Genomic DNA, 25,572 nt, shown 5'->3' on the forward strand with positions numbered 1-25,572 from the left:
AGTAAATATAAAAAAGGAAATGATGCTGATATGTGCCAGTGAACAACTGCTAGCTACCTATGGCTGCAGTCACCACACAAATAGGTGAACAGCAAGTTGCCAACTACATGAGACAGATAAATGTGCTTCTTGTTAGGCATAACCCACATACATTACATTTGTATCTGCTTAATTAAGAGCAAGAAACCTGCCAGTCACCTTACATAAATATTGGCTGGGCAAAGGCACAGCTGCCAGCCACCCTATATGGATACATTTCAAAAAAGACCCTTTACTGTTATTTATTATTATTCTACAGGATTCATAATCTGCCAAACCAAAAAGATTCTCAAATCAACTTTCAAAAATCAGTTCTAAGATGGTGCCTGCCCTCAGACTCACTATCTAAAAAGACATGACACACAAGGCAATGGAGGGAAGAAAAATAATTAAGCTTAAGCATATGTTCTTAAAAGTTACAGTTAACTAGAATAAGTCAGTTACCATGCATACTGAGGGGGTTCCTAAATATTGTGGGGCATGTTTACCCGATAGAAAAGAATAATTTATTTAGTTATAGCTCACATTTCCAATGGAGTAAACACCAAAGATGGCTCAAAGATTGTTGAACCCTCAACAATACGAACAGTGTCCTGAGAAGTGAAGTGAATCACCTTCAAATTGAACCAACCAAAATTGAACCAACCTCTCATCATGCGTAAAGTATGCTGAAATAGGTATACTGTAGTATTAGTCCTGAAAAGGCCTTACATTTTGATTAGATGCTAAATGATTTCCCTGCTTGTTTTTATGAGGATGAGATGGCAGGGATCTCAGACACTGAAGGACAAATTATACAAAGGAAACTATCACACAGAAGAAACTTACCGTTTTGGTTGAAGTTGCTATAGTTTCCATCTCTTCATGTGTCACCCAAACATTTCCAGATGACTAGAGGGAAAGATGAAATAGATTAATGAGAGGGGAAGGAACAACTGTGAACTTGTCAGTAGAGCATTTTAATCTGAAGTCATCTTAAATTAAGCCATGGCTAATGTATGGGTGAAGATAGTTTTCAGTGGCTGTGGAAATGACAATAACGCTATGAAAAATCATGCTCAATTTACATTAAAGAAAAAGACCCTGATTTTTTTGTACATTAAGTTCATTCAGAAAAAAATATTTGAGGCTTTTAAAGAACTAGACCTCTTTTCTTCCCAAATGGTAGGCATTGTACCAAGCCATCTGAATGAATATGCAGTTCTCTTTAGAATTTTCAACCCTGTTAGGAGACCTGTAATTGCAGCCCTGTATTTCCTGTGCCTCACTTACTGTCTGCTCTGCCCCATTTCCTTCCGCCTCCCCTGCTTGTCCCAAATTCTTGCATTAAGATGCCATGCCCTTTGCTTCTTCAGAAAAAAATAAGGGGGAAGGAGAGATCTCTCAGCATATGTTACTTAGTCCTTATATTTCTACCTATTGCTACTTCTCACCCAGTAAGCAGGGAACTCAAAGTAAGAATATGATTGAGTTTCTGAGAGAGCCAATCACGCTTCAAATACAACCAATCCAGCAAGTGCCCTAGGAATAATGTATGTTTGTTTATTAGATTTTTTTTAATCCCGCCTTTCCTTCCAAAAGGAGCTCAGGGCAGCAAACAACAAAATAAAAAAGTCAATTTTAATATTTTTAAACGGAACCTAAAATAACCACAACTAATATAGCAAAGGCTACCCAAAACAGTAAGTTTAGGTATTCTTCAGTCCTCCAAAACCTAGGTGAACAGGAACAGGTTACTGTCACTAATTACGGGGACAGGTCTAGCAGACCTAGCACTAGAACAGCTACAAGCCAGAGATAAGGTTGTTTTGAACCGTCTACTGGCGATGACAAAACGGGTGGGAAAGGTACAATACCTTTGAGCACTTTTACCTGCCATCTTGACAGAAAGGCTACAGGCTCCCACTACAGCCGAGCAAATAAGCATGTTAAGTTAAATGAACCCACTGGCTCTCACAAGGTGAAGTAAGGGCTAAGCCTTCTTGGATCAATTTTACCAGTTACACCTGAGGCAACAGCCTGCACTACTCTACCTCTCACTAAAAGGCATTAGGCTTGGGTTTTATCCCTTCATGTTGGATGCAGAATGAGCAACTGCAGTTTCCTAGGCCAGTTTGTTAATCTCAAGAATGCAATATGAAGCACTTACTGTCCTTGAAGTAGGTGGAGCTGAAGGGCTTGTTAGTGACACCATTTCCTGAATTGCCAAACGCAGCTTTAATCGATGAAGAGCATTACTAATGCCAATCTCCCTCTGGATCTCTGTATCCGACAAGGCAGACATGATAGCACCACTCTTTACATTGGCTCTGCAGGCTGCAACATACCAGGCAGGCATGCCTACCCAAAGCTGCAACACAGAAGGTCACAGGTGAGCTTATGTTTACATCTCTACTCAGATACTCATCCTTTCACACAGCAGAATTATTGTTGCATAGATGAGAGACAGAAATTGGTTCAAGTTTCTTAAACCATTTTGTTAGTCTGAGAGTATTGACAGGGAGCAATAGGAGTGATTCTCACTATTGTGACAGTAGCCTTGGTCCAGTAATGGTAGCTTAATAAACAAAATAGAGAAAGGGGGAAGGGCAGATTTTCTGCAAGAGAAAAAAAAGTTTTCCATTCCATCTTTCTAATTGTGGCTGCTTTTCCTAGTTCAATACAAACAAAGTGATAAAACTGACTCAAGCAGTTTCTGGTCTAGTCAATTTCACCACTCTAGAGTGAACTTCAGGTGCTTTTTTCTGTTTTAAAAGACTATACACCTATGCTTTCATGAAACAAATGGACTTTCTATGTCTCAGAAAAGATCTACAGCCCTGACTTGTGACACATGGTAGCATTAAATTGTTCACTTGTCTTGAGGAACAAATACAATAAAGCTGCAATCCTATACCAACTTACTTAGGAGCAAGCTCTCATTGGGAATACTGCATAGACATGTTTAAGAATGCATTACAAATCTAATTAACATTTTCTCAGCAACACACCTGCTGAAACTGGCAGAGGCAAATACAACAAATAAATAGATGAATAATTGGGAGGCTGAACCCATTACTGGAGATAGGAACCAGGCTGCAATTTATCTCCTTGTGGGAAATTAAAAGGCAGCTGCTTTAAATTAACAACACAATACTGTACCACTGATATGCAACTTCAAAAGGTTAGCTAAAAATATATTCTAATTTAGGGACACAATTTTAAAGAAGATGCGAGAATTAATTTCAATGTGTGGTAGTGAGTCTGGTTGTTTGAAGAAAGACTAAGTCAAATAATCGAAATAAATGGCAAATAACCTGTCTACAAAGAGCCAAAGTCATCTACTAGATACCATTAATCATCTGAAGAGCCTGAGGCAAGCTTACCTCCAACCAGGAGACTACAGTTGGGCCATCCCACTGAGCAAAGGGAACGCCCCTTCTTCGAGCATCTTCCAAAAGTTCATGTCTGGAAGGAGAAGCAGTAAGCGGTAATACAACCATTTCCTTGCTAGCTAGCTGTGCACTCAACAGTTCACAGCCAGTAATTTATAAAACTCATATAAAAAATTATACTGTTTTCAGTCCTAACAAGTGGTTTACATTTTTTTAAAATCAAGTAGCAAATAATAAATCTAAAACCTTGAAATAAAAATGAAAAGAATGAAAATCTCCAGTCATATATTAGACACCATTAGAAACCTCATAGTGTGTGTTCACTGCCCATTTAATGCCACCTGGACTGGGGTTAGTTTCACCTCCCTTGGGAGAGAATTCCAGGAGCTACCCTAATAAAACATAGATTTAAAAAGATAAACAATACTCTCTTGCAGAGTGTAGCTGCAAGAAAGTAACTAGAGTCACTAACAGACCAAGTGTGATAGTTCTAATAGGCCTGGCTGGTGCCCCACATAAGAATTTACCCTGGCATACCTCTCAGAATCCTCTGCGCCACACAAAGATTCTGTGTTCAATGTACAAAAGGTACATTTTATTTGGCAGCCAAATAAATGTTCTCTGAAGGTAGTATGTTTAAACAACATATCTGAAGGGAATACTAAAGCAGGCTTTCTCACTTTTTTTTGAGCCGTCGGTCTTTTTCTGCTTGAGCTCCTAGTTTGCCAAGACCAAGAGAGTCCTGTATGTTTATTTCTGAATCTGTCAACATAACTGAGAAACACAATAGATAAAGAATTAGATTAGATTGTGACTCACAAATGCTAAAAAATAAGCCAATTTATCTACCCAACAAATATTCTGCATCATTTTCCCAGTTGTTGCATTCCCTTTGCTACCAAGAACTTAACTATGACTTAGTGTTACATGGGAATACAGGCAGTTTCAACTGATCATCAAGCCATCAACTTTATTCTCTGCTCTGCATCTCCAGAATCCACTTTGGCTACAATCCTACACACAGTTGGACTGCTAAAATGACATTGATTTCCATATGCTTTAAGCAGCCCAAATTCTCATAGGCTGCAGTGTTTGCTTTTAGTGCCTTGTATGGATCTCCACAGTTTTTGTGCTGTCTTCTCCTCATCCCCACTGTCCTTATTTGCACTGTGCTACTTACATACATGGGCACCATATAAAGATGGTCCACACCAGTATTAAAGGGAAATATAATCTGAGTCTTACAATAATTCAGGGAAAATGTATAACTGGCATAGTGTTCCAATCTCATCACTTAAAATCATGGAATCATAGAATTGTAGAGTTGGAAGGGATGCTGAGGATCATCTAGTCCAACCCCCCGCAATGCAGGAATATGCAGCTACCTATCCCATACAGGGATTAAACCTGCAACCTTGGTGTTATCAGCACTGCACTCTAACCAACTGAGCTATCCAGGCTGACATCTATTTTTCCTTTTTACTAAGGGTGGGTGAGAGAAAAAGGGAGTGCACCCTATCCAAAATGGTCAGCTGCCCCAGAAATATTTCTTTAGAAGGAGTGAAGAGAATCAAAGACCTTGCCCAGTAGCGCCTTCTCTGCTGAACTGGATCAAGCGTCCTTTCTCTTTCTTTCCAAACAAGCGCCCAATAGAAGATTTGATGCCTTTCCTTTTGGAACCTTTGTGCAGAGAATCCTGGCTGCTGTTACTGCTGCTGGGATTACTTGCTTGGTCCTCTAAAAAGCTAAAGTATGTGAAAGAAACAGCAAGATATTCAGTCTGTCAGCATCTACAATGAATTATTTGCCATTGTTCTCTTGGAGTCAGTCCCATTTCTTCTTTTTACAAAAAACATCCCTAATACATTTCACAGTGAACTGTTCAGTCACTCCCTGTTTGGGAGGACAGTAGTCAGCACCCACATGTGCCAAATGACTGGTGATAAGAAAATGGGAGAAAGATGGAAAATGGAGTTCTGTCTATGGAAGAGTGGTGACCATCAATGGACCTAATTAAGCCTGACACATGTCCCTAATTTGGCCATGAAGTCATTCCCCATGGCCACTTGCCCCATGCCTGATGGTGTATGTGACATCAGGTGTGGGTCAGATGTAGACATGCCTACAAAAGAAGTATCAGAAATTTAAAGTGAGCTTCCAACTGTTCCTCTGCAAGCAGGGCTGAATGGCTCTTACAGGAAGCCCTGTTAGGCTGGCTACACAAGAGAGTTCCCTATTGGAAATTCCCTAGCATAACCAAGGGAGGAAATAGTTTCCATTCAAATTGCTTCCTCCAAATATAGCATTTTTTCTCCTCTGCTTTCTCCAAACGGGGCTCCCTGAATCTGCTTGCTACAGCATCATCCTCTGAACCCTGACAGCTGTCAACTACCAGGCATCATTATGTCCAACTGTCAAAGTTGGCCTGCACGGGTATGTGAATTAGGAATCTGGCCCACTAGTTGGATCCAGTCCCCCATCCCTAGTGTAAAGGGATGTGCTATTCTTTGAAATACAGGGAATGATAGTTATCAGAAAGACCTTAGAAATTCCCTATGGACAAGTCTTAGAAAACATCAGTCTTCCATTTCGGAACAACTTTGCCTTCATGGGAAGGAGAGGTACTGTTAGAAAGTTAAGAGGAACAAAGAGAAGATAACAGCCAACAGTCTGGAGAAGAGCCAACCTATCACCTGGCAGAGATTCCCACCCTTCTTAGGAATTAAACAGAGACTCTTACTGCCTTAGGGAGTCTCACTGCCTTTGTGACATCCGCAGTCATTAAAACAATCACCACACATCTCAAATTCACACCTATTTGCATGCCATGCAATCAAGGAGCAAAGAATGCCATATTAACAGGCCAGAAAGCAAAGGGCCAGGAACAATGTTGTGGGCATATACAGGTGAGATACATCACTGACCCAATTACTCAACTACAGCTGATGGTATAGCCACATTTTCATGAGCATTCCTGTCATTTAATGGACATTTCAGAGATTAGATATAATGTTCCAATTATGCCTCATCGATCCCTTACTAGGAGTTTTCTCCACAAAGGAAAGGTCAGATCATCTACATGACATTCTGAAGAGCTATTGCCATCTATCTTTGAAGGAGCTCAAATGAATGAAAAGTGCATGCTTGGGTTTCTAACAGCTAGTTGCAGATTGCAGTACACATTTAATTCTGGTACCTTTCTCATCAGAATTGGGACACAAAATCAGCTTTAGACACATTATCCAGGAAACTTTTGTAGATGTTGATCAAGTATGTGACACTCTCCTAACTGAATTGGAAAAGATTTCAGAATACCTTTCCATAACCTCTAATCCAACCTGTCAATCTAACTAAACATACAGTACACTAATGGTTACCTACAGTAGGCGGAGCCCCTCCTCCCCTCTCTTGTCAGCCCCCTATACCTCTTGCCTTCCTCCTGGCTCAGAGCAGGATGTCCAAGCTTCTCCAGCCGCAGTGTCCTGGGTGAGGAAGGAGGAGAAGTCTCACATTTTATGGTGGTTTTATCTTCTCGACTCTCATCTCGACCAGCTGGTGACTGAACAAATAAGGGGAGGTCAGAGTGCAGATCCTTGTCCAAGCACCTCCCTCCCATCTCTAGCTCACTCACCATCAGCATAGCTCACCTGCCAGTTCAATTAAAGGAGAAGGTGGAACAGGGTCACATGCATTTTCGGGGGCTGCTGCTCACTGCAGGCCCTAATCCAAAGGCCTGGATGACTGAGTGACAATTATCAGTGTCACTTGGAGTGATGTAGCCCTAATGGGAGGGAATGGAGCCCAATAACAGCAGGAAGGAGGAGACAGGTTGCGACCCATCACCATCGTAGCAACAAGGAAAGCTGCCTCTGCCTTCCCAAGGCCTATGCTCTAACTTAGAAGCAACACATATACAGAGTTGCTTTTGAGTCTGACCATTCAAACTGCACAGATCTTTGAAGAAGGTAAGTGTTGTCATCATTTAGATGAGCATATTTCCATCTGGTACCATCGGTTCCAAAGTAGCTTCCCACTGTTATAAGGGTCATCCTTGAAGTATCCTTCCATAGTATGTTGTCCACAACTGGGAGCAGGCAATTTACTGCCTAAGCCAAGGAACAATCCTCAAGCAGCACTACCCAAAGATTGACAGGAGGGTGACCATGTACCCTGCTTATGCCTCCTTTGCAACAGCAATTTAAGGGGCAGGTTTAAAGAGCACTGCATGCACTAAGTCAAGGTGAGAAAAAAGTGGTAAACATAAGCTAAGCATGTGCCAAAATAATGTATTGCTCTCACAGACCCTGGGGTGCAGCAAAGCAGCCTCTTACTTCTCTTAGAAATATGACACGATTCTCAATATTATGATTTTCTTAGGACTTCCATTTCTGTCATGCTGAACTATAAATAGGAAGTCAAGAGAAACTGCTTTGGCTTTCCCAAAGCATTCTCCTTAAAGTAAATAGAATCTGACACTACAAGCAAGATCTAAGCACCCAAACAGAGGGAATAAACATGCTTCTAGAGACATAAGGCATAGCCACTGGGACAGGAGGTGGGTGGAGAGAATACACGCTACTGTTTAAACAGGAGTCATCTCCAAACTCATTTGCACTGAACAAATCACAGGCAGGCACTGAAGCTGAACACAACAACAGATAAAAATGAAGCAGCAGGTGGAAGCATGCAGGGAATGGTAGGGGTATGCTGCTGCACACTACCATAGCCAGCCAGGCTGCAATTATGCTATTCATCATGTAGGGTGGGTTTTGAATGCAAAATTAGTAGTTTTTTAAAGAATCCTAAAACTGTGTATGGAGATAATTTTTCAGAAGCAAAAGGAACACTTCATTGTGTTAAGGGCACTCATAGATAGAGCCCCAATCTTGCACCAATAGTGGAAGATAATTGGCCAAGCTAGATGGATGTGGGGGGGGGTCACTATGAGGAAGAGCCACTTTGCCACCATTTAAAAAGGTTAAACAGGGCAAGTACATCCTGCCAAAATAAAATGGGTTTGTAGATTTCTCCCACCAAAAGGTTTTTTTCTTGATGGAGAATTGGTTCTTTTTAATTGGTTCTCCATGTTTTAAGCTCTACACAAGCACTGCAGCACTGCAATGAAGAAGTGTAATGTGAGAAGAATTATTTTTAAAGAACTAAATTCAATACACATTCACCAACAAGTTCCTTGCCATCAATAATGCCATAGCTACTGTATGCTAGGGACGCAGGTGGTGCTGTGGGTTAAACCACAGAGCCTAGGGATTGCCGATCAGAAGGTCGGCGGTTCGAATCCCCGCGACGGGGTGAGCTCCTGTTGCTCGGTCCTAGCTCCTGCCAACCTAGCAGTTCGAAGGCACATGAAAGTGCAAGTAGATAAATAGGTACCGCTACAGCGGGAAGGTAAACAGCATTTCCATGTGCTGCTCTGGTTCACCAGAAGCGGCTTTGTCATGCTGGCCACATGACCTTGAAGCTGTACACCGGCTCCCTCGGCCAATAACGCAAGATGAGCGCCGCAACCCCAGAGTCGGTCACGACTGGACCTAATGGTCAGGGGTCCCTTTACCTTTACCGTATGGTAAGGATTATGAGGCTTAGAACTGGGAACTTCAGAGTACAAGGCTGGAGACTGGCCCAGTGAAGTTCCATATGTTGTGCTAAGGCTACAGAGGGGTGTGCATCAGTCTCTGCCCAGGCATGGTATAGATACTAAAAGCCAGGACTTCTGCCTTTGCTTGAACAAAATAGTATATTCCATTTACTGCACCTAAGGCTTCAGTTCTCTTCTTCTCAGACTACTGATGTCTGGGACCCCTGAGCCAGAGAATACAGCCTCCATGTTTAGTTATGGCCACAAACCAGTTCTAGCCTCAACCTGACAATCTCTAATCTAGTGCCTCTGACAGCCATACAACCAGCACAGCAGTTTCAGGGTATTGGGGAAATGGCAACAAAGTTTGAGTGAAAATGTTTGTATCCACTGCAATTAAAAGATGGCAAGGTTTTATTCCTTTCTCACTGAAGATGTTGCCTATGCACAGCCCAGAGATCACAACATTTTTTAATTGATCATAGGTTAACCATTATGTACTTGTATTTTGAGGAGGTGCACAGACTTGAGAAAAGTACATTAGCAATGTATGCGTAGCACAGCATAGTGACTTATCACAGATTAAGGTCTTCTTATGCACTTTATTTTTAAAATAAACAATGGCACAGTCATGGTGGGTAGAGTTATGATGTTTGTCAGTGATGTTACAGACACTGACCAATATGAATCTACAATAATATTTGCATAGCTACACCACTCGATAAAATATATGTTCCAGCAGAAAAGCACATTCAAGAGATCTTGGTTTGAGTGCAGGGTATCTTAGTTAAAGACCACTGGATCCTCAGTAATAGCTGTGTATTTACTGCTTGACATACAATTATCTATATAGCATTTAGCAGAGGGAAACTGTCCTGCAGCCCTGCTTCTAATTATTCCTCCTCTGATCTTCCTGTTGTAGAAGATTGCAATATTCTATTACAGCACGCAAAGGAAGAAGGTACGCAGAAGACAAAGGCGAAATCAGATTCTCCAGGTTGCAACTTGGCAGACCTAAGGAAACATTTAGCCAATTCTCTGCTTTTTGTGTGCAAACCTAACGTGAAGGCTGTCAACATCAACCCTGCTGTGTGGGAATCCCTTGCAGAAGACCACAGTGCCTGGAGACAGTTTATTATGTCATGTAGTTACAGCAGTGACCAGAAAGGGGAATGATGGCTGGGAGGAGCGCAGAGAGAAGAAACGTCATGGTGCATCTGCAGCAACAAAACTGGACGCCTTCATCTGCCCCAGCTGCAACAAAATAGGTCTCTCCCATATTGGTCTCTACAGCCATAGCAGGTGCTGTAACTCTCCAATGGTTTGACTTCACCCCCAAAGGTGCACTCCTTCATTGTCTCCTGAGACAGATGCCAACAACATTTTGTGGAAGCAATGAAGGTAGTATAAGCAAGTTAAGAGTCCCTACCTAAAACAACTCAATATTTTGCAACCTCCACCACTTCTCTTTTCAGCATACAGAGGTTTTCCAGAATAAAGCCAGCTCCACTATGTTAGTGCACTAGACCTGCTTGACAATAGTTATGACAGGGTTAACGAGGGAGCAGAAGGGCAACAAGGTTACAGAAGTGGAACAAGAATACACATAAGAGAAAATAAACCAATAGACTCACAAGTAGCTTCCTCCTGTGTTTCCTCAAGTCACTGGGCTGTGAAAAACCAGACACAAGAGTAGAGAAGTTAGTTTAAAATAACAGTATGAAGGAGAAAGCAAACTGTTGATGCTGTAAAAGGCCTGCTACAACTTGAACTAAAGAGAACATCAAGAGATTGTGGGCATCAGGCAGGATAGACAAGGCCTCCTGAAGACAAACAAAACAGCATATAATTTTGTCATTGAATTAAATTCCTATGCACGATAAATAGAACCCAAGTGGAAATGCTAAAGGCCAGAAGTCCTGCCGTCTGCACAAACGATATTCGGAAGCAGCAAGACAATTCTAAGGACAGCATATATAATCAAACAGCCGACCTGTCTTCCTCCTCTTTCTCTGCTTACCAGGGTCATGCTGCATATCCGATCAAGATCCTGAGCTGCACTGCGAGAGGTGAGCTTGGGAGTAGAGCGCCCACTGACAGGAGGAGATGAGCTGGCCAAGGATAAGGCAGTAAGGGAGGTGGGGATAGATGCTCTTTTGCGTAGCTGTGTTAGATTCAGGGCCTCCATGCTACCACTGGTGACACGGCTCTCCAACTGCTCAGCCCGCAGCTCAGTTGATTCTTTCTCCTCCTGGATCATTCTAAAGGAAAACAGGCATTTCAGCTCCGCTTGCAATGCATTTTAAAACATTTATTTAGACATACACCACTTGGAATTCTTATCCGCTTAGTCATATTATGCAGAAAAATATAAAGGTATTCAATGGCTCCAACTCAGAACCATTTCACCCAGAGGGCAGCAATTTACCCCACTTCTCCTTGATGTGTTAGTTACCGCCATCTCCCCAAGAGCCTCCTCAAGACTTACTCCATGGTTTATGCATCTACATGACTCAACAAGCTATAGCAGAGTTATTCAACCTGGGATCCCCCACCATCTCCCACCATCTTAGCCAATGGTTAGGGATTATGGGAGTTGCAGCAGTGCTTTTTTTCTGAGGGTACTCAAAGATACGCAGTACCTACACCTTTTTTCTGGAAGAAAAACACTGGTTAAAGGTGTGGCACTTTATTGTAACAACTTCATGTTGAGTACTGTCACCTTTTATCTAGAAGAAAAGTACTGTACTGAGCTGCAGTATAACCTTGGGCACCCAAGGCTGAAGAACTCTGAGCTAGAATACAGCTTCTGATATTTCACTGAAGGACTCTATTTCCTAAGAACTGTTTTGCCAGGCTCTCAAGCTCATACTCTGTATCCCTTACATATGGGTCACATTTGTAATACTTTCAAAATCCATAGGGCTAACAAACTAACATTTTTATTAAAAGTTAAGCTTGGCCTCCATATGCTTCAGTCCATAAACTCCTTCGGCATATTTATTGACAAATGATAAATGCAAGGTAACTTGGGGTAGGATTCACCAAACAAGTTCCATCAGTAGAAGTCCTGCATGAATACTTCTGTTTATGCAAGAGAGCTGTTCCCTCCTTTCCTCCCCTAGCACACACCCTGGGCTTTTGGAGTGGAGTTGTGAAAACCCCCAGAACAGTGCATGTGGGAAGAGTAGAGGGCATGCTCTGTCTGGCAAACATAGCTCAATGTTGAATTCTTCCTTTAAATTAGAAAATTAAAGCTGGAACTAGAAGCCACCCTATTCCTATTTTATCACTGTGCGGAATCTAGGAAAAGATTTGATGGAAATCACCAAGCTTCCTGAACATTAGTTTCCTCAACCTTAAAAAATAAACAAAAAACTTCAGTTTCACTTGAAGGCATTAGACTAGAGGCACAACAAAATGTTTTCTGTGGACTTGCAACTATGATGTTGAGTTGGGGACAGATGGAAGATTACTCATTTTTCTTTGATTAATATAGCAATGTTGAGTTTTCTTAGAGCATGGGAGCACTGGATGAGAATATGCTTCTATTCAGTACTACATTCAAACCAGTGCTGAGACAACATTAGCAACTAATCATATGCCTTTATGTGACTAGGGTAAAGGTAAAGGGGCCCCTGACCATCAGGTCCAGTCGTGTCCGACTCTGGGGTTGCGGCGCTCATCTCGCTCTATAGGCCGAGGGAGCTGGCGTTTGTCCGCAGACAGCTTCCGGGTCATGGGGCCAGCATGACAAAGCTGCTTCTGGCGAACCAGAGCAGCACATGGAAACGCCGTTTACCTTCCCGCCGGAGCGGTCCCTATTTATCTACTTGCACTTTGATGTGCTTTCGAACTGCTAGGTGGGCAGGAGCTGGGACCGAGCAACGGGAGCTCACCCCGTTGCAGGGATTCAAACCGCCGACCTTCTGATTAGCAAGCCCTAGACTCTGTGGTTTAACCTACAGCGCCACCTGGGTCCTCTGCAGCAACCCAAATTGGCTGTTTCATGTCTTCATTTCCCTCCCAGGTTCAGCTCTTCCTCCCATCTTATTTTTTTTAAGTTTCCAGAGAGAATGCTAAAAGGTATGTCTTCAGGCTTTATGGATTATGCAGACTGCTATATTTTTTTTATATTTCATCTATACTATGCTTTGAGATCTTCAGAAGATTGAGATTAGAGATGACTGAAAGCAGTTCACTTTTTCTGAGAGGTAGTCCAAACAAAATTATTTAGATTTTTTTCAGAGTCACTATGAAAATATAGATAGATTCAAGTCAATATCATGAGATGGACTGCTCCATTCCATACCTGATCTCCTCATTGATGGCATCAAGCTGTTCCTGCAGCATCATAGCAAGGGTCTGGGCATCAGAGTGACCGCTTGGTGACAGCATGTCCATGGAACTAAACACAGTCTCCCGATCATCCTCATCAACATCAGAGATCTCTGGGTCACTGTCAAAGGTGTGAGATGTAGTGGCAAGGACCCCACCTGGCTGAGCAAGGTCCCAATCCTGAATACATAAAACCACAAAATAACTCATGCAACCACCACCATGTTAAAACTCCAATAAGAAGGGGCCAAAGGGAAGAATGCCATTTCCCATAGCTGTACTCTGAAATGAAGGGCCTTCATTTATCCTGGGCTATGGATGATTTCACCTAGGCAACCTTGATAGAACGATGCTCAGACTAGAACTTATGGGAGTATGGATTTGTTCCTCTAAAAATCTCCAACTTTTGAAAGGTATAGCAGTAGCAGGAAGTAAGAAAATTATTTTGGGGATTAAGCAGCCTTTATTGGCATTCACTTGGCTACAAATAGAGAAAAGTGTAAATGGAAGGCCAGAGAAATGGCTAAGAGAAACATAGTTTCTTTTGTTTAAGGCAGTCTGGGAATGGCTTGCTATAGCGTTGGAGTTGCCATATTTGATACTGGTCAACAGCATGCCTTTAAGGCAAAGAATCAAGAGAAACACAAAGCACGCCAATACAACCAGACAACACCATCACACACGAAACCATCCGGCCGACCATACGACACAAGAAGCCTGACCAAGATCGACGAAACCAACACAGCACAGAGGAACGACCTTACTGCAACAACAACCACAGCAAAATGAAGCAGCCGGGAAACATCGCAAGCTGAAGGACTGGTGACTCTCCCCCCCCCTCTCCCCCCTAGGCTATGAACAAAACTAACACCAGCAACATTCCCCCCCCACCCCACATCCCCACAGAAACCGCCACTCCAACACCAGTCCAAACAACCTCAACCACATCCCCCATAATCCAACAACTCACAACACACACCCTCAACACACACACCCCCCCGAATCCACTCTAAGGAAATATAACAAATGCAACCCACACAACCCAACCTGCGATCAGGCTAAAAGATAATACCTAATTAGCACAATGGTGGCACCAGAGAGCGCACCAACACTCACACCTACACCCCAACACAAAAATGATGTTGCTATTAATACTGGCAACATTGTTCCCAAACCTTAAACCCGACATCCATGTCGCAATGACGCTTTACATTGTCTCGCTGATCACCCCCCATCGTAAACGACAAGGGGGAAGGCCTGTCTCTGAACACGGCTCTCCACATCAGCTGAGACCCAGGGCCAACCGGCCAAGGGCCGGACGACCCAAAATACCCCAAATGAACACCTATAAGACTACACATAGGAAACTCTATACAACTTACTCCCTACTCTCTAACCCAAATCTAACTCTAACCCCACTAGCCCCCTACCCACCACACCCTAGGTCAGCGAAACCCCAATGGTTCAGTAAACAACACATAGTGAGAGACACAGGACAACCTGGACGGGTTGGCAAGGAATCGCCTTACACAACAGATAGACGTGATGGCTAGCTTAAAAGCGATTACACTAAATGTGAGGGGGTTGGGAAACCCCATTAAAAGAAAACGCATTACCTCATACATAAACACCATGAAACCACACATCACCTTCCTACAAGAAGTACACAACCCCCCCAAAGGGAACAAACTTCTGAGCGACCCCCGCTTCAGTCAACAATGGGTGGCACAAGGCTCAGGAAAGGCCCGCGGAGTAGCTGTAATACTTAATAAAGACCTAAACTTCAAAGCCACAACAGTCCTGAAGGACAAAAAGGGCAGATTCATTTTCATCAAAGGAACACTAGATGGCAAAATTAAACTGACAATCGGCTCTATATATGCCCCAAATTCAAAACAACTAGAATTCTTCCAGAAGACACTGAACAAACTTCTCTCCTTCATGGAAGGGGAAGCAATCCTAGGAGGCGACCTCAACCTAAACATGAAAGGCATATCCCTAAAAAACATCCAATCTACAACCCCATGGGCAACTTTCCTTCGTGGAAAACCCCCAATAACTAGGGACTCTTACAAGTTAATAAAACTGCTAAAAGACAGGGGTCTCTACGACATTTGGAGTGAACAAAACCCGGGAGACACTACCCACACATTCCAATCTGGACGGCATGGCACAACGTCCAGATTGGACAGCATTCTGCTCACACAGAGTCTAATCCCTTGGGTAGAATCATCAAACATAGGCAACATTAAAATCACAGATCATGCCCCAGTAGAAGTCACTATTAAAATAGGAGAGAGAACACATAATACCCCATCATGGTCCTTTAACCCCATCCTAACCACAAACAAACAAACTAGAGAAAGTCTCACAAAAACCCTCCAAAATTACTTCAAAGAAAATGATGTAGACAACATAACAACCCCCCTCCTATGGGACGCAATGAAAGCAGTCACCAGAGGAGCTTGCATAAAAGAGAAAACACTCCTTAAAAAACAAACCACCACAAAGATTAGTAAACTGGAACAAGAAATTACAACCCTCTCATCACGCTACAAACAAACAGGATCCAAAAAACTTCTTAAACTTATAGAACAAAAGAGAAGAGAAATAGATTCCCTAGAAATTAATAAAACAATGATCAACATTCTATATTCTAAACAACGCTTCTACGAATATGGAGGGAAGAACTCCAGACTATTAGCGAATAGATGCAGGAAAAGAACACTCAAAACAAGAATACACTGTATCACCAAAAAAGACGGCAACACAACATTCTCCCCCAAAGAAATAACTTCAGAATTTGCAGAATTTTACTCTAGTCTATACACATCCCACAACCCACCTGAGAAGGGAATAAAAGAATTCATAGCAGGACTGACCATGCCTACCTTAACAGATGAAGAACAGGAATACATGGACAGGCCCATCACCCCAGAGGAAATAGACATGGTCCTAAAAAACCTGAAACCACACAAAGCCCCAGGCCCAGACGGCTTCACAGCAGAATTCTATAAGAAATTCAAAGAACCCCTAATGCCACACATGACTCGCCTATTTAACGACATCATGAAAGGAGGGCCCATCCCCCAAACCTGGACCCACTCCAAAATAGTCTCCATCCCAAAACCACTGAAGGACAATCTCAAAGTCGAATCATATCGCCCAATCTCATTAATAAACCAAGACTACAAGATATTCACATCAATCCTGGCCAACCGCTTAAAAAACTTCTTATGCAATTTAGTAGCCCCAGATCAGACTGGCTTCGTCCCTGGTCGCAATATCACAGACCCCATCAGGAAACTGCTGAACCTAATCGAACACAGCAAGGCAACCAAAACCCCACTGACAATCATGTCTCTAGACATCCTCAAGGCCTTTGATTGCCTAGAATGGAAATACCTGTTAGCAGTATTAACTAGCATGAACTTTGGCCCAAACTTTCTACAAGTCCTCAAACAAATATACTCCCAAGCCTCAGCAAAATGCAGAATCAACAACATAGACTCCAATAGCATAAAAATCCAAAGGGGCACAAAACAAGGATGCCCACTATCCCCCTTCCTATTTATACTGGCCCTAGAACCGCTAGCAATCCGAATCCGTGCAGCCACAGACATCAAAGGAGTGGAAATAAAAGGCAGAACATATAAAATAGGGCTCTTTGCAGATGACCTAATGGTCACAACATCAGACCCCTTAAACACAGCAATCTCCCTAACCAGAGAACTCAACACATTCGCAACGGTGTCAGGCCTGCGAGTAAACTTTGCAAAATCAGAAGCCATGTGCTTCAACACTCCTCCCCACACCCAGAAAGAACTCACTAATATCACCAAAATAAAACTCTGCCACACCAAGTTCAGATACCTAGGGGTACAAATAACCAAAAATCTCAACAAATTATACCTACACAACTATAAACCCTTGTGGCGACAAATAAACAAAGACCTGAAGAGATGGGACAACATGAATTTCACCCTCTCAGATAAAATGGCAATGATCAAAATGATCACCCTCCCAAAATTAACCTACTTATTCCAAACCCTCCCAGTCTGGATCCCCCCAATTCAACTCCGCAGATGGCAGAGAAAACTGCACTCCTTCATCTTCTCACATAAAAAACCAAGAATAAGCACCAAATACCTGCACCTCCCCACCTCACAAGGAGGATGGGGAATCCCTAACATAGAAACATATTACAGGGCCAATCAAATACGACATATAATCCCGTATATACTGGAAGATGAGACAAAACAATGGATACACTTAGAGAGAGACACAATTGAGAATATCAGCACCACAGCATACCCATTCCTCCCAAACAAACTAAGAAGGATCCCCACAACACTTAATAGGTACACACAAACCATGTTCAAAGCATGGAAAACAGAAACGGACAAACTAACCCCAACCACATCCCCACTACTCCCCCTGGTCTACCATCCATTATTCCACCAGGCAGCACAAAACATCCAAACTAAAACTTGGCAAACCAAAGGCCTATATCGCCTAACAGACTTCTATAAAAATAACATACCTCTGACAACACGAGAAATACAGGATAAACTAGAAGACACCCAAATACCCTGGTTAGCACAACACCAATTACATGCCCTCTTAAACAAGCCAGTAATAAAATCAGCAGCAACAAGACCCCTGACACCTTTTGAAAACCTCCTTCTAACGACAAAGGGTCACGGCAAAGGGATGGTATCTGCAATATATAAAATACTGCTCCAAAATTCCACAAACTCCCCAGACGCAATAAAAAAACAATGGGAAGAAGATATAGGCTATGAAATCAACCCCACTCAATGGACCAGAATGTGGTCTAAACCCCCATTTAAATCCATATCAGCAAAAAGGAAAGAACTCACTCTGAAAACCATCTACAGGTGGTACCTAACACCACGAAAACTAGCACTAATACGCCCAGGAACCTCATCAAAATGCTGGAGAGGATGCACATCAACAGGCACATATTTCCACATGTGGTGGGAATGCCCCAAAGCCCAACAATTCTGGAGAACAACCGTAAGAGAAGTAGGTAAAATAACCCAACAAACATTAGAACTTACCCCAGAACTGGCCTTGCTAAACATCTTCCAGGACAATAATGCCCACCTACATCACAAAGAACTCATAACCCACTTACTCTCAGCTACCAGAAACACCATAACCAGACACTGGAAAGACCTGGCAGGAGTAAACATGGACCAATGGTACCAGACGGTATGGGAAATAGCCCTATTAGAAAAATTAACCAATAAGTTGAAATTGACACGGGGTCAAATAGAAGAAGACGGCTTCACCCCAGTATGGTTCCCCTTTATCACATACACAGCGCAACAAGACAACGACAGAAATCCACCAACAGCATACAAATCAATATGGCTAACCTGACCCGCCCACCCTACTCACATAAAACAGACCACCACAGCCAACCACAAAAGAAAACTATATCCTAGGCCAACCCCAACAACTCTCACCATCAAAGGAAAACAAATGCACAACAAAGAACCTGCACAACCGATGCTGACAACCCCCCCCCAACACACTTTAAGTAAACTAGAAACATTGTCACACTACCCCCACCCCCTTCCCTTATCTACCGCTCTCCCCCTTTTCCTCCCCAATGTCTCAACAATTGAAACTGATCTGTAAAAAGGCTATGAGAGACACTGCCCATGTCTTTGTAAACTGAGAAAACCTTTAATAAAAATAAATTAAAAAAAAAAAAAACAGCATGCCTTTAAATAACTGTGTAGAAAGAAGTTCAGTAGGTTTACTAACCATCTCAAAGTAAGCAAGCAGTATGTTGCTTTGTCTGGACCACATATTGTTAAAGCACAAAAACACAATTTATAGTCTGCCAGAACATCATGCAAAACATGGTTTTAAGTGTCAATAAAGCATTTTGATATACAGTACACATAACAGTCTACTATTTATATCTCCGCATAAATATGACAGTTTGCTACCAAAAGAATAAGCAACTAATTTTTCTACAGTATCCATGTCTCTGCCATTAATTTCATAGTTGCCTATTCTCTAACTGTATTTGTGAGCTCCATGCAGAGCTGTAAGTTCATTATACTAGAGTATTCTTCTCATATTTGGTTTACTATATGATGTAGGACTACAACTCCCATCATCTCTGTCCATTGGACATACTGGGCTGAGGTTGAAATTGAACATCTAGAGATCCAAAGTTGAGGAAAGATGCACTAGAGCTTAACAAGAAAATCCTTGTTCCCTGTACTCTGCAACTATGGTAATTGATCCTTTGAACTCTTCCAATAATACACTCACTACCTTGAGTTTCCTGATGGAAAAAAGATAGATAGTACATCTATCCACCCTTGAAACAAACAAACAAACAAAATTCACCAAGGTGTTCACACTTTGACTTTTGCCCATTTTAAATGGACTGAATTGAGACACTTCCACTAAAACAAAACTTAAGTGAATTCAAGTTGCATTCAAGCTTGAAAGTGGGCCTTAAAGGGATGATATGCAACACATTCTCATTCTTCTCAACATGTAGCTACATCTATAGTATTCAAGCAAGTCCTTTGGCTTCTAAGAGTAATTACGGTATAACAATACATGTATACGCTCAAACTAAGCAGTGAGGCATAAGGGCTCCAGCAGGCTTCTTTCTTGCCCAGATTTCACAGCATAGCAAAGACCTTTGAAACTTCATCTCACCATCCTCCACAGAAGCCCATCAAATAAGTACTATCCTGGCCACCATCCAGTGGCCTTTCTGCACAACAGGGAGTCTCTTTCCTTCAGAAGGGGTTTAGGTCTGCAGCTGTTACTGCCGAGTGAAAGGCCAAAGCCCCTCGTTTAAAGGCGCAGGACAGCTGCTGCAGCTGCTGCCATCACAAAGATTTTGTGATATGCTCCAAGATACAGGCGTAACTGGAGCTGCCCGCTAAAGATTAGCTGGAGCAAGGCAAACATCAGGAGCTTTACCTTGGAGGGGTCTTCCCGCAGAGTTGTAAATCGGCTCTTTGGTGCCCGGTGAAGACTGGAGGGTGTTCCAAAGGGCTCGGCTGGTGCATGGACAATAGTACTCAGGGGATACCTGAGGTCTGGGGTGCTTCCAACAAGCGACCTATGGGGGAAAAAAGAGCAGGAGAGGAGAAAATTCCTAAGTAAATAAAAATAGAATAATTTAGTTTTGTTTAATGGGGATAATTCGTAATAAATAGTTTTAATATTTTTACTTGTTTTTTCACCAGTCTAAAATAGATAGTAATTTCAGATACTGACAGTATAACAAAACACACACTGAGAAACACAGTATGCTATCATTGTCTCACAGCCAAAATATTCAACTACTTGTAAGTCTGGAAAAACAGGAAATCCATACAAGCATGTACAGTGAATGTAGATTTAGATAACTGAGATTCAGACAGCAATGTGGGTACATAACCAGTACCAGGAAAGTCCAAACTGGGTGGGGAACAGGGAACAGTTCTGGTCAACACATGTCCATCCCTTGGTAAATGAAACACCTTGAATTTAGTTTTACTTTTAAAGAAAACCAGTAACCTTCCCTCAGTAAAATCAGGAAAGCAAGCTATTCAGTAGCACCCTGATTCAACAAGATGACACTGGTGCTGCATGGGTGTTTTCCCAAGGGTGAAAAGAACATTCCAGGAGTTCATTTTTCACAATGTTTTTACTCTATAACAAAATAATTTAAAGTAGTCACAAGAAGCTTAAAACAATAAAAACACAAATGTCACAACAGACTTTAAATAGCAATCACTAAGTTGGGGTTAGAGTGCTGCCAATCATCAGTCAAGGAAGGAAAACTCCATTTCCTCCAAATAGATGATCAGTGGTATTCAAGATCTTGCTCCAGAATCTCTTCAGTGTTGGGAAACACATGTGCAACACCCATTTCCATGTCCCTTCTTGTTGGACAGAGGCCAATATATATAGCTAAACAAGCACTTAAGAGTGCAGTATGTGACAATCCAAACTTTGAAGAACTTGACCCTGAATGTTAAAGAAGCATTCCGTTGATTAGCAAGTAATAAGCAGCTCCTAATTTTCTACTTAGAGTTATTGCAAGCCCACCAGGTCAATTGAAAGGGTATTAAGTTTCAGTTCTTTAGAAGCAAGCTTGAAATGCAGAGTCTCTTATTAAAGTACTGTAAATGTGTGTGAGAGTGCACACACACACACACACACTTTTGAAATTTAAAATCATACTCGAGTAATATTTTAAATGTTTATATGCCAAGCTTATCACATGCCACACCAGGCTCACATACAGGCTACCAACCCATCTCTCATCACACTGGCTGAGCCTAAGAGCCTCATTTCAGTCTGGAGAGGAGGAGATCAAAGTGAAAGTGACAGCTGAGATCCCCAGTGGGTGCAGCACTTTCCAGCCCTATCATTTGAGCACTCTGGTGTTCCAGGATATTTGGGGGTGGGGGAGAATCCAACACAATTATCTGCCTCTGCAATACAAGGACACATCCTGTAGCAAAAGCTACAGAGCCAGTTTCAGTTCCATCTACCCTTCCATTAACCCTTTGGCTCAAAAAGACTGTTGTGGTTTATTTTGCAGCATATCCCTAAACAAGAAGTTATTCTAGGTTGCTAAGGTTAATAGCAGAATATGAAAATCATCAATGAAACCCCAGGTATTCAAGCAATGGTGTTTGAAGAAGTTAGGGGCCTGTGAGAAGCCACGGGGGAGGGGGAGAAAAATTGGGAAATCCCCTCATAGTACAATAATGTAAGACTGCAGACTTCTGTGGCTAAATGAATAATTTACAGAGTCTATGGAACCTGAACACAAAAACGGACCATTAGTAGGAACGTATTCAAGAGTTCTAGTTACAGGTAGGTAGCTGTGTTGGTCTGCCGTAGTCGAAACAAAATAAAAAAATTCCTTCCAGTAGCACCTTAGAGACCAACCAATGACAAACCTAGTTGGTCTCTAAGGTGCTACTGGAAGGAATTTTTTTATATTCAAGAATGATTGATAAGTGAGAAGGTGAAAGACAATAGTGCTTCACTTTCCCCCTTCAAACTCCAGTGTCTACAGTACGTGCACCTTCTTGTTCTGATTGGAGACAGCAGTAGGGGGACATAGTAACCATCTCTGCAAAGCAGGGGAAAGAAAAACCTGTCAGGTGTTCCTTAAACTAGGCATGATTCAGACAAAAGAGGCTGAATTCAATCCATAATGGCTAAACAGTGTAGAGAATTCAGGGTGCAATCCTACACAATATTTACCTGGAAGTAAGCCCCAATTACCTCAGTGGGGCTTACTTCTGAATAGACATGCAAAGGATTATGCTGTCAGGAATCTGTCAGTAGGCTGTTTGAACAAGCAATGATATGTGTACATGGAAGGGATATCATCTCTTTTCCTCCAATGAAGAGACTGCCACCAGTGATGGATTAGGAGTGAAGCGACATGATTTCATATTTCATTTTTCATCTTACTTTTCTTCCTTATCTCATAAAATAGCAGAACATGTCATTATATATGAACGTAACAGCCACATATTCAACTGTGTCTGTATGCCTCTTATTACCAGAAATTGTGATCAAACAACACAGCACATTACAGGGCTTGTGGTTTTTCTCTGAAGATTAGTTTCACAGATTACGGATTACAAGGGTTAGCAAGACCCGGCATGACAGTTCCAATGGCTTCCCTTTACAATATGGCTTCAACTTCCTTTTCTCACCATCATCCTTTTTTCCCTGGCTTGTAAGTAATTTTCCATGAACAGTCATGGTTAAACACAGCACTCGCAACAGTAACTCTGATTTGATAATTCCACAGTGAAGCTATTTTAAAAATGGGTTACATACTAGCAGGGTAAATGTGGGCTGAACTGCAACAATGTGTTCACTGTAGCAATCACATGACTGCCAAAGACAGCACAGATTCCATTCAGAGCTGCATTATTCCCAATCATACCAATACTGTAGTCCATACTACTTTATCTTCAGCATCTCAGGAAGAGTTCTCTCAACAGCTTGCTTATTGGAGAATCTTTAACTGGACATGCCAAGGATTGAAGGAGCCATGAGCCACCACAAAAGGTGCAGAGTGGGCAATTATATTGTCTACTAAGAGCAGGATTAGCACAATGGTGTAGACAACCTACTAAAGGTTACTGTGTCCACTAAACCTATTAAAGGTTGCAATCAAAAGACAATACCCGAGGATCAATATTTTTTTTAGATTAAATCACAGAGGCTTAAGACAGGTAACATTTAAGACCACAGTGTACTGACTAAATAAACCCTAGCAAGATAATCAGGTACAAAATGAAACACACCAAAGCTCCATGTTAAAAATGCAGGTCTGAATTTCACCGTTTTATAAACTGATGTACTATCAATATGAAACATGTAATGTGTGAAGAGAACTGATGCCCATTACAGAAGTTATCCTTCCTATTTACTAGTTAGGCTCCAAAACAAAAGCAAAACACTGGTAGCTAGAGCACTGCAGGTGCTTGCTGTCTTATCTATTTTGCTGGCATGTTGTGTAATTGCACCCTCTACTGGATCACACAGTGATAGCAAAGAGTCAGATTTTGCTTTCAGATAAATTTTATTAGGCCAGTTTAGCATTTGAAGAGGCAGAAGAGAGTGGGAAAGCTTCTTTTGTGTTATTTGCAAGAAGGACTTGCAACAAAACATAGCAGTCTGCAGTGTTCCTGTTTAGATCCCCAGGATGCCCAACTGCATGAGACTTTTAATCTCAGGGTTGCAGGTTCAAGCCAGATGTCAGGCAAAAGATTCCTGCATTGCAGGCAGTTGTACTAGATTACCCTCAGGGTCTCTTCCAATTCTACAATTCTATTCTATGAACTGTGTAGCTAAAACCCAGTTGGACCACCAGAAATCAGGCTCTGCTATGATACAACCGTCAGGTACGCAGAAGACCTATGTTTTAGTTGCCATTAAGATGAAAACAATTTGTGACACAGCCACTTGGGCTCTGGTAGCCCTTCAATTTCAGCAGCATCTATCAAAGTAACAGAGGCCAAAACTAAAATTTTGCCAAGAACATTTTTACAAGTTTCAATAAATGCAGCCCACCTGATTGTTCATTCTGCTTCAATGTGAAGAACTCTGGGATGTGAGAAACATCAAAGAAAAGTCTGCAGATACAGCAACACAGGCTGAGGCATTGGTTCAGAGAGACAACCCCCCCTCCCATCAGTATGTGGGGTCATTGGTTTGTGTTTGTTTTATTATGTATTTTGTATTTTTCTGTTATGAACTGGCCTGGGATCTTCAGATGAAGGGAGATATACAAATTTAATAAATGATTAAGATGATGGTGACGACAACAACAAATTGCCACAGAGGTATTTGCCATGAAAAATAATATAAAAATAATAATATTCTCACCTTGTATGTACACTGTCAAGAAAAGATCCACTTCTTGTCTTTAACTGGTCAATTTCTAATCTCAATTTGTCAATTTCATCTGACAGCCTTCTCTGTTCACAACAAAATAAGAAATAGTTTCTCTATAGCCAGTACAACTATGGTAACACATACATTTCATACCATCTGTGAAGTCAAAAGTCATGCAGCAATTGTAGATTATCATGCTGAAGGGAAAGCAGGGGAGAATAAGGGGACAAAGAGGCAGGCAAAGGGGTGCGGGAAAAGCAGGCACTTATTGGTTGTTGGCTGTTACATGCAGCAAGTGAATGCTACTTGGACACTAACTGTATTCCTGTTGTTGCTCTGAGAATGTATTTGGTCATGCTAGCAAACAGTGAGAAATCTATAGCTGTAGACAGAAGGACCAAAAATCCGAGGCTTATCCTAAAAATCATTGAATGCAAGCCTCAATACCATAAACAAGAAGATCATGCAATATAGTGCAATTTTTGTCCACATATTAAAGGTAGGGGAGTGAAGTAGTCCTGCTACATCCATACAAAGGGTGGGAGTCAATTATTGCGCCCTGCCAGCAGAAGCCTGCATAAGAACTTTGGCTAGTGCAATGGGGTTGAAAAGGTCTCCAGTTAAAATGTTGAGATGACACGAGACAGGACTCCAAAGGGAGTTATTTGCAGTTTAATTTACTACCTTTTAGCTAAGATCCTATCCCTACTAAAACTCTGCCCAAAATGCAGTGTTTGTGGGCAAAACAGAACCACTGCAGTCCTCTATGATGACATCCTGCTCACTGGAAATGAA

The 25,572-nt window shown here is 41.9% G+C and overlaps 1 protein-coding gene across 8 annotated transcripts in view; it reads right to left on the bottom strand.

The window, feature by feature from the left end:
* PPFIA4 (PPFI scaffold protein A4) overlaps window positions 1-25,572 on the bottom strand; it is a 112,300-nt gene that overhangs the window by 19,326 nt on the left and 67,402 nt on the right. For all 8 annotated transcript variants that reach the window (XM_060277202.2, XM_088674490.1, XM_060277209.2 and 5 more), the window contains 11 exons: window positions 24,769-24,860; window positions 20,335-20,476; window positions 13,322-13,527; window positions 11,030-11,270; window positions 10,644-10,679; window positions 6,839-6,972; window positions 4,992-5,158; window positions 4,094-4,187; window positions 3,405-3,486; window positions 2,189-2,389; window positions 868-930 (listed from right to left, as the gene is read on the bottom strand). In XM_060277202.2, coding sequence (XP_060133185.1) covers window positions 868-930; window positions 2,189-2,389; window positions 3,405-3,486; window positions 4,094-4,187; window positions 4,992-5,158; window positions 6,839-6,972; window positions 10,644-10,679; window positions 11,030-11,270; window positions 13,322-13,527; window positions 20,335-20,476; window positions 24,769-24,860 — 1,458 coding nt within the window. The remainder of the gene's footprint in view (window positions 1-867; window positions 931-2,188; window positions 2,390-3,404; window positions 3,487-4,093; window positions 4,188-4,991; window positions 5,159-6,838; window positions 6,973-10,643; window positions 10,680-11,029; window positions 11,271-13,321; window positions 13,528-20,334; window positions 20,477-24,768; window positions 24,861-25,572) is intronic.

The sequence above is a fragment of the Zootoca vivipara genome, chromosome 7 (genome assembly GCF_965207765.1).
Source record: "Zootoca vivipara chromosome 7, rZooViv2.hap1.1, whole genome shotgun sequence".
Lineage (NCBI taxonomy): Eukaryota > Metazoa > Chordata > Lepidosauria > Squamata > Lacertidae > Zootoca > Zootoca vivipara.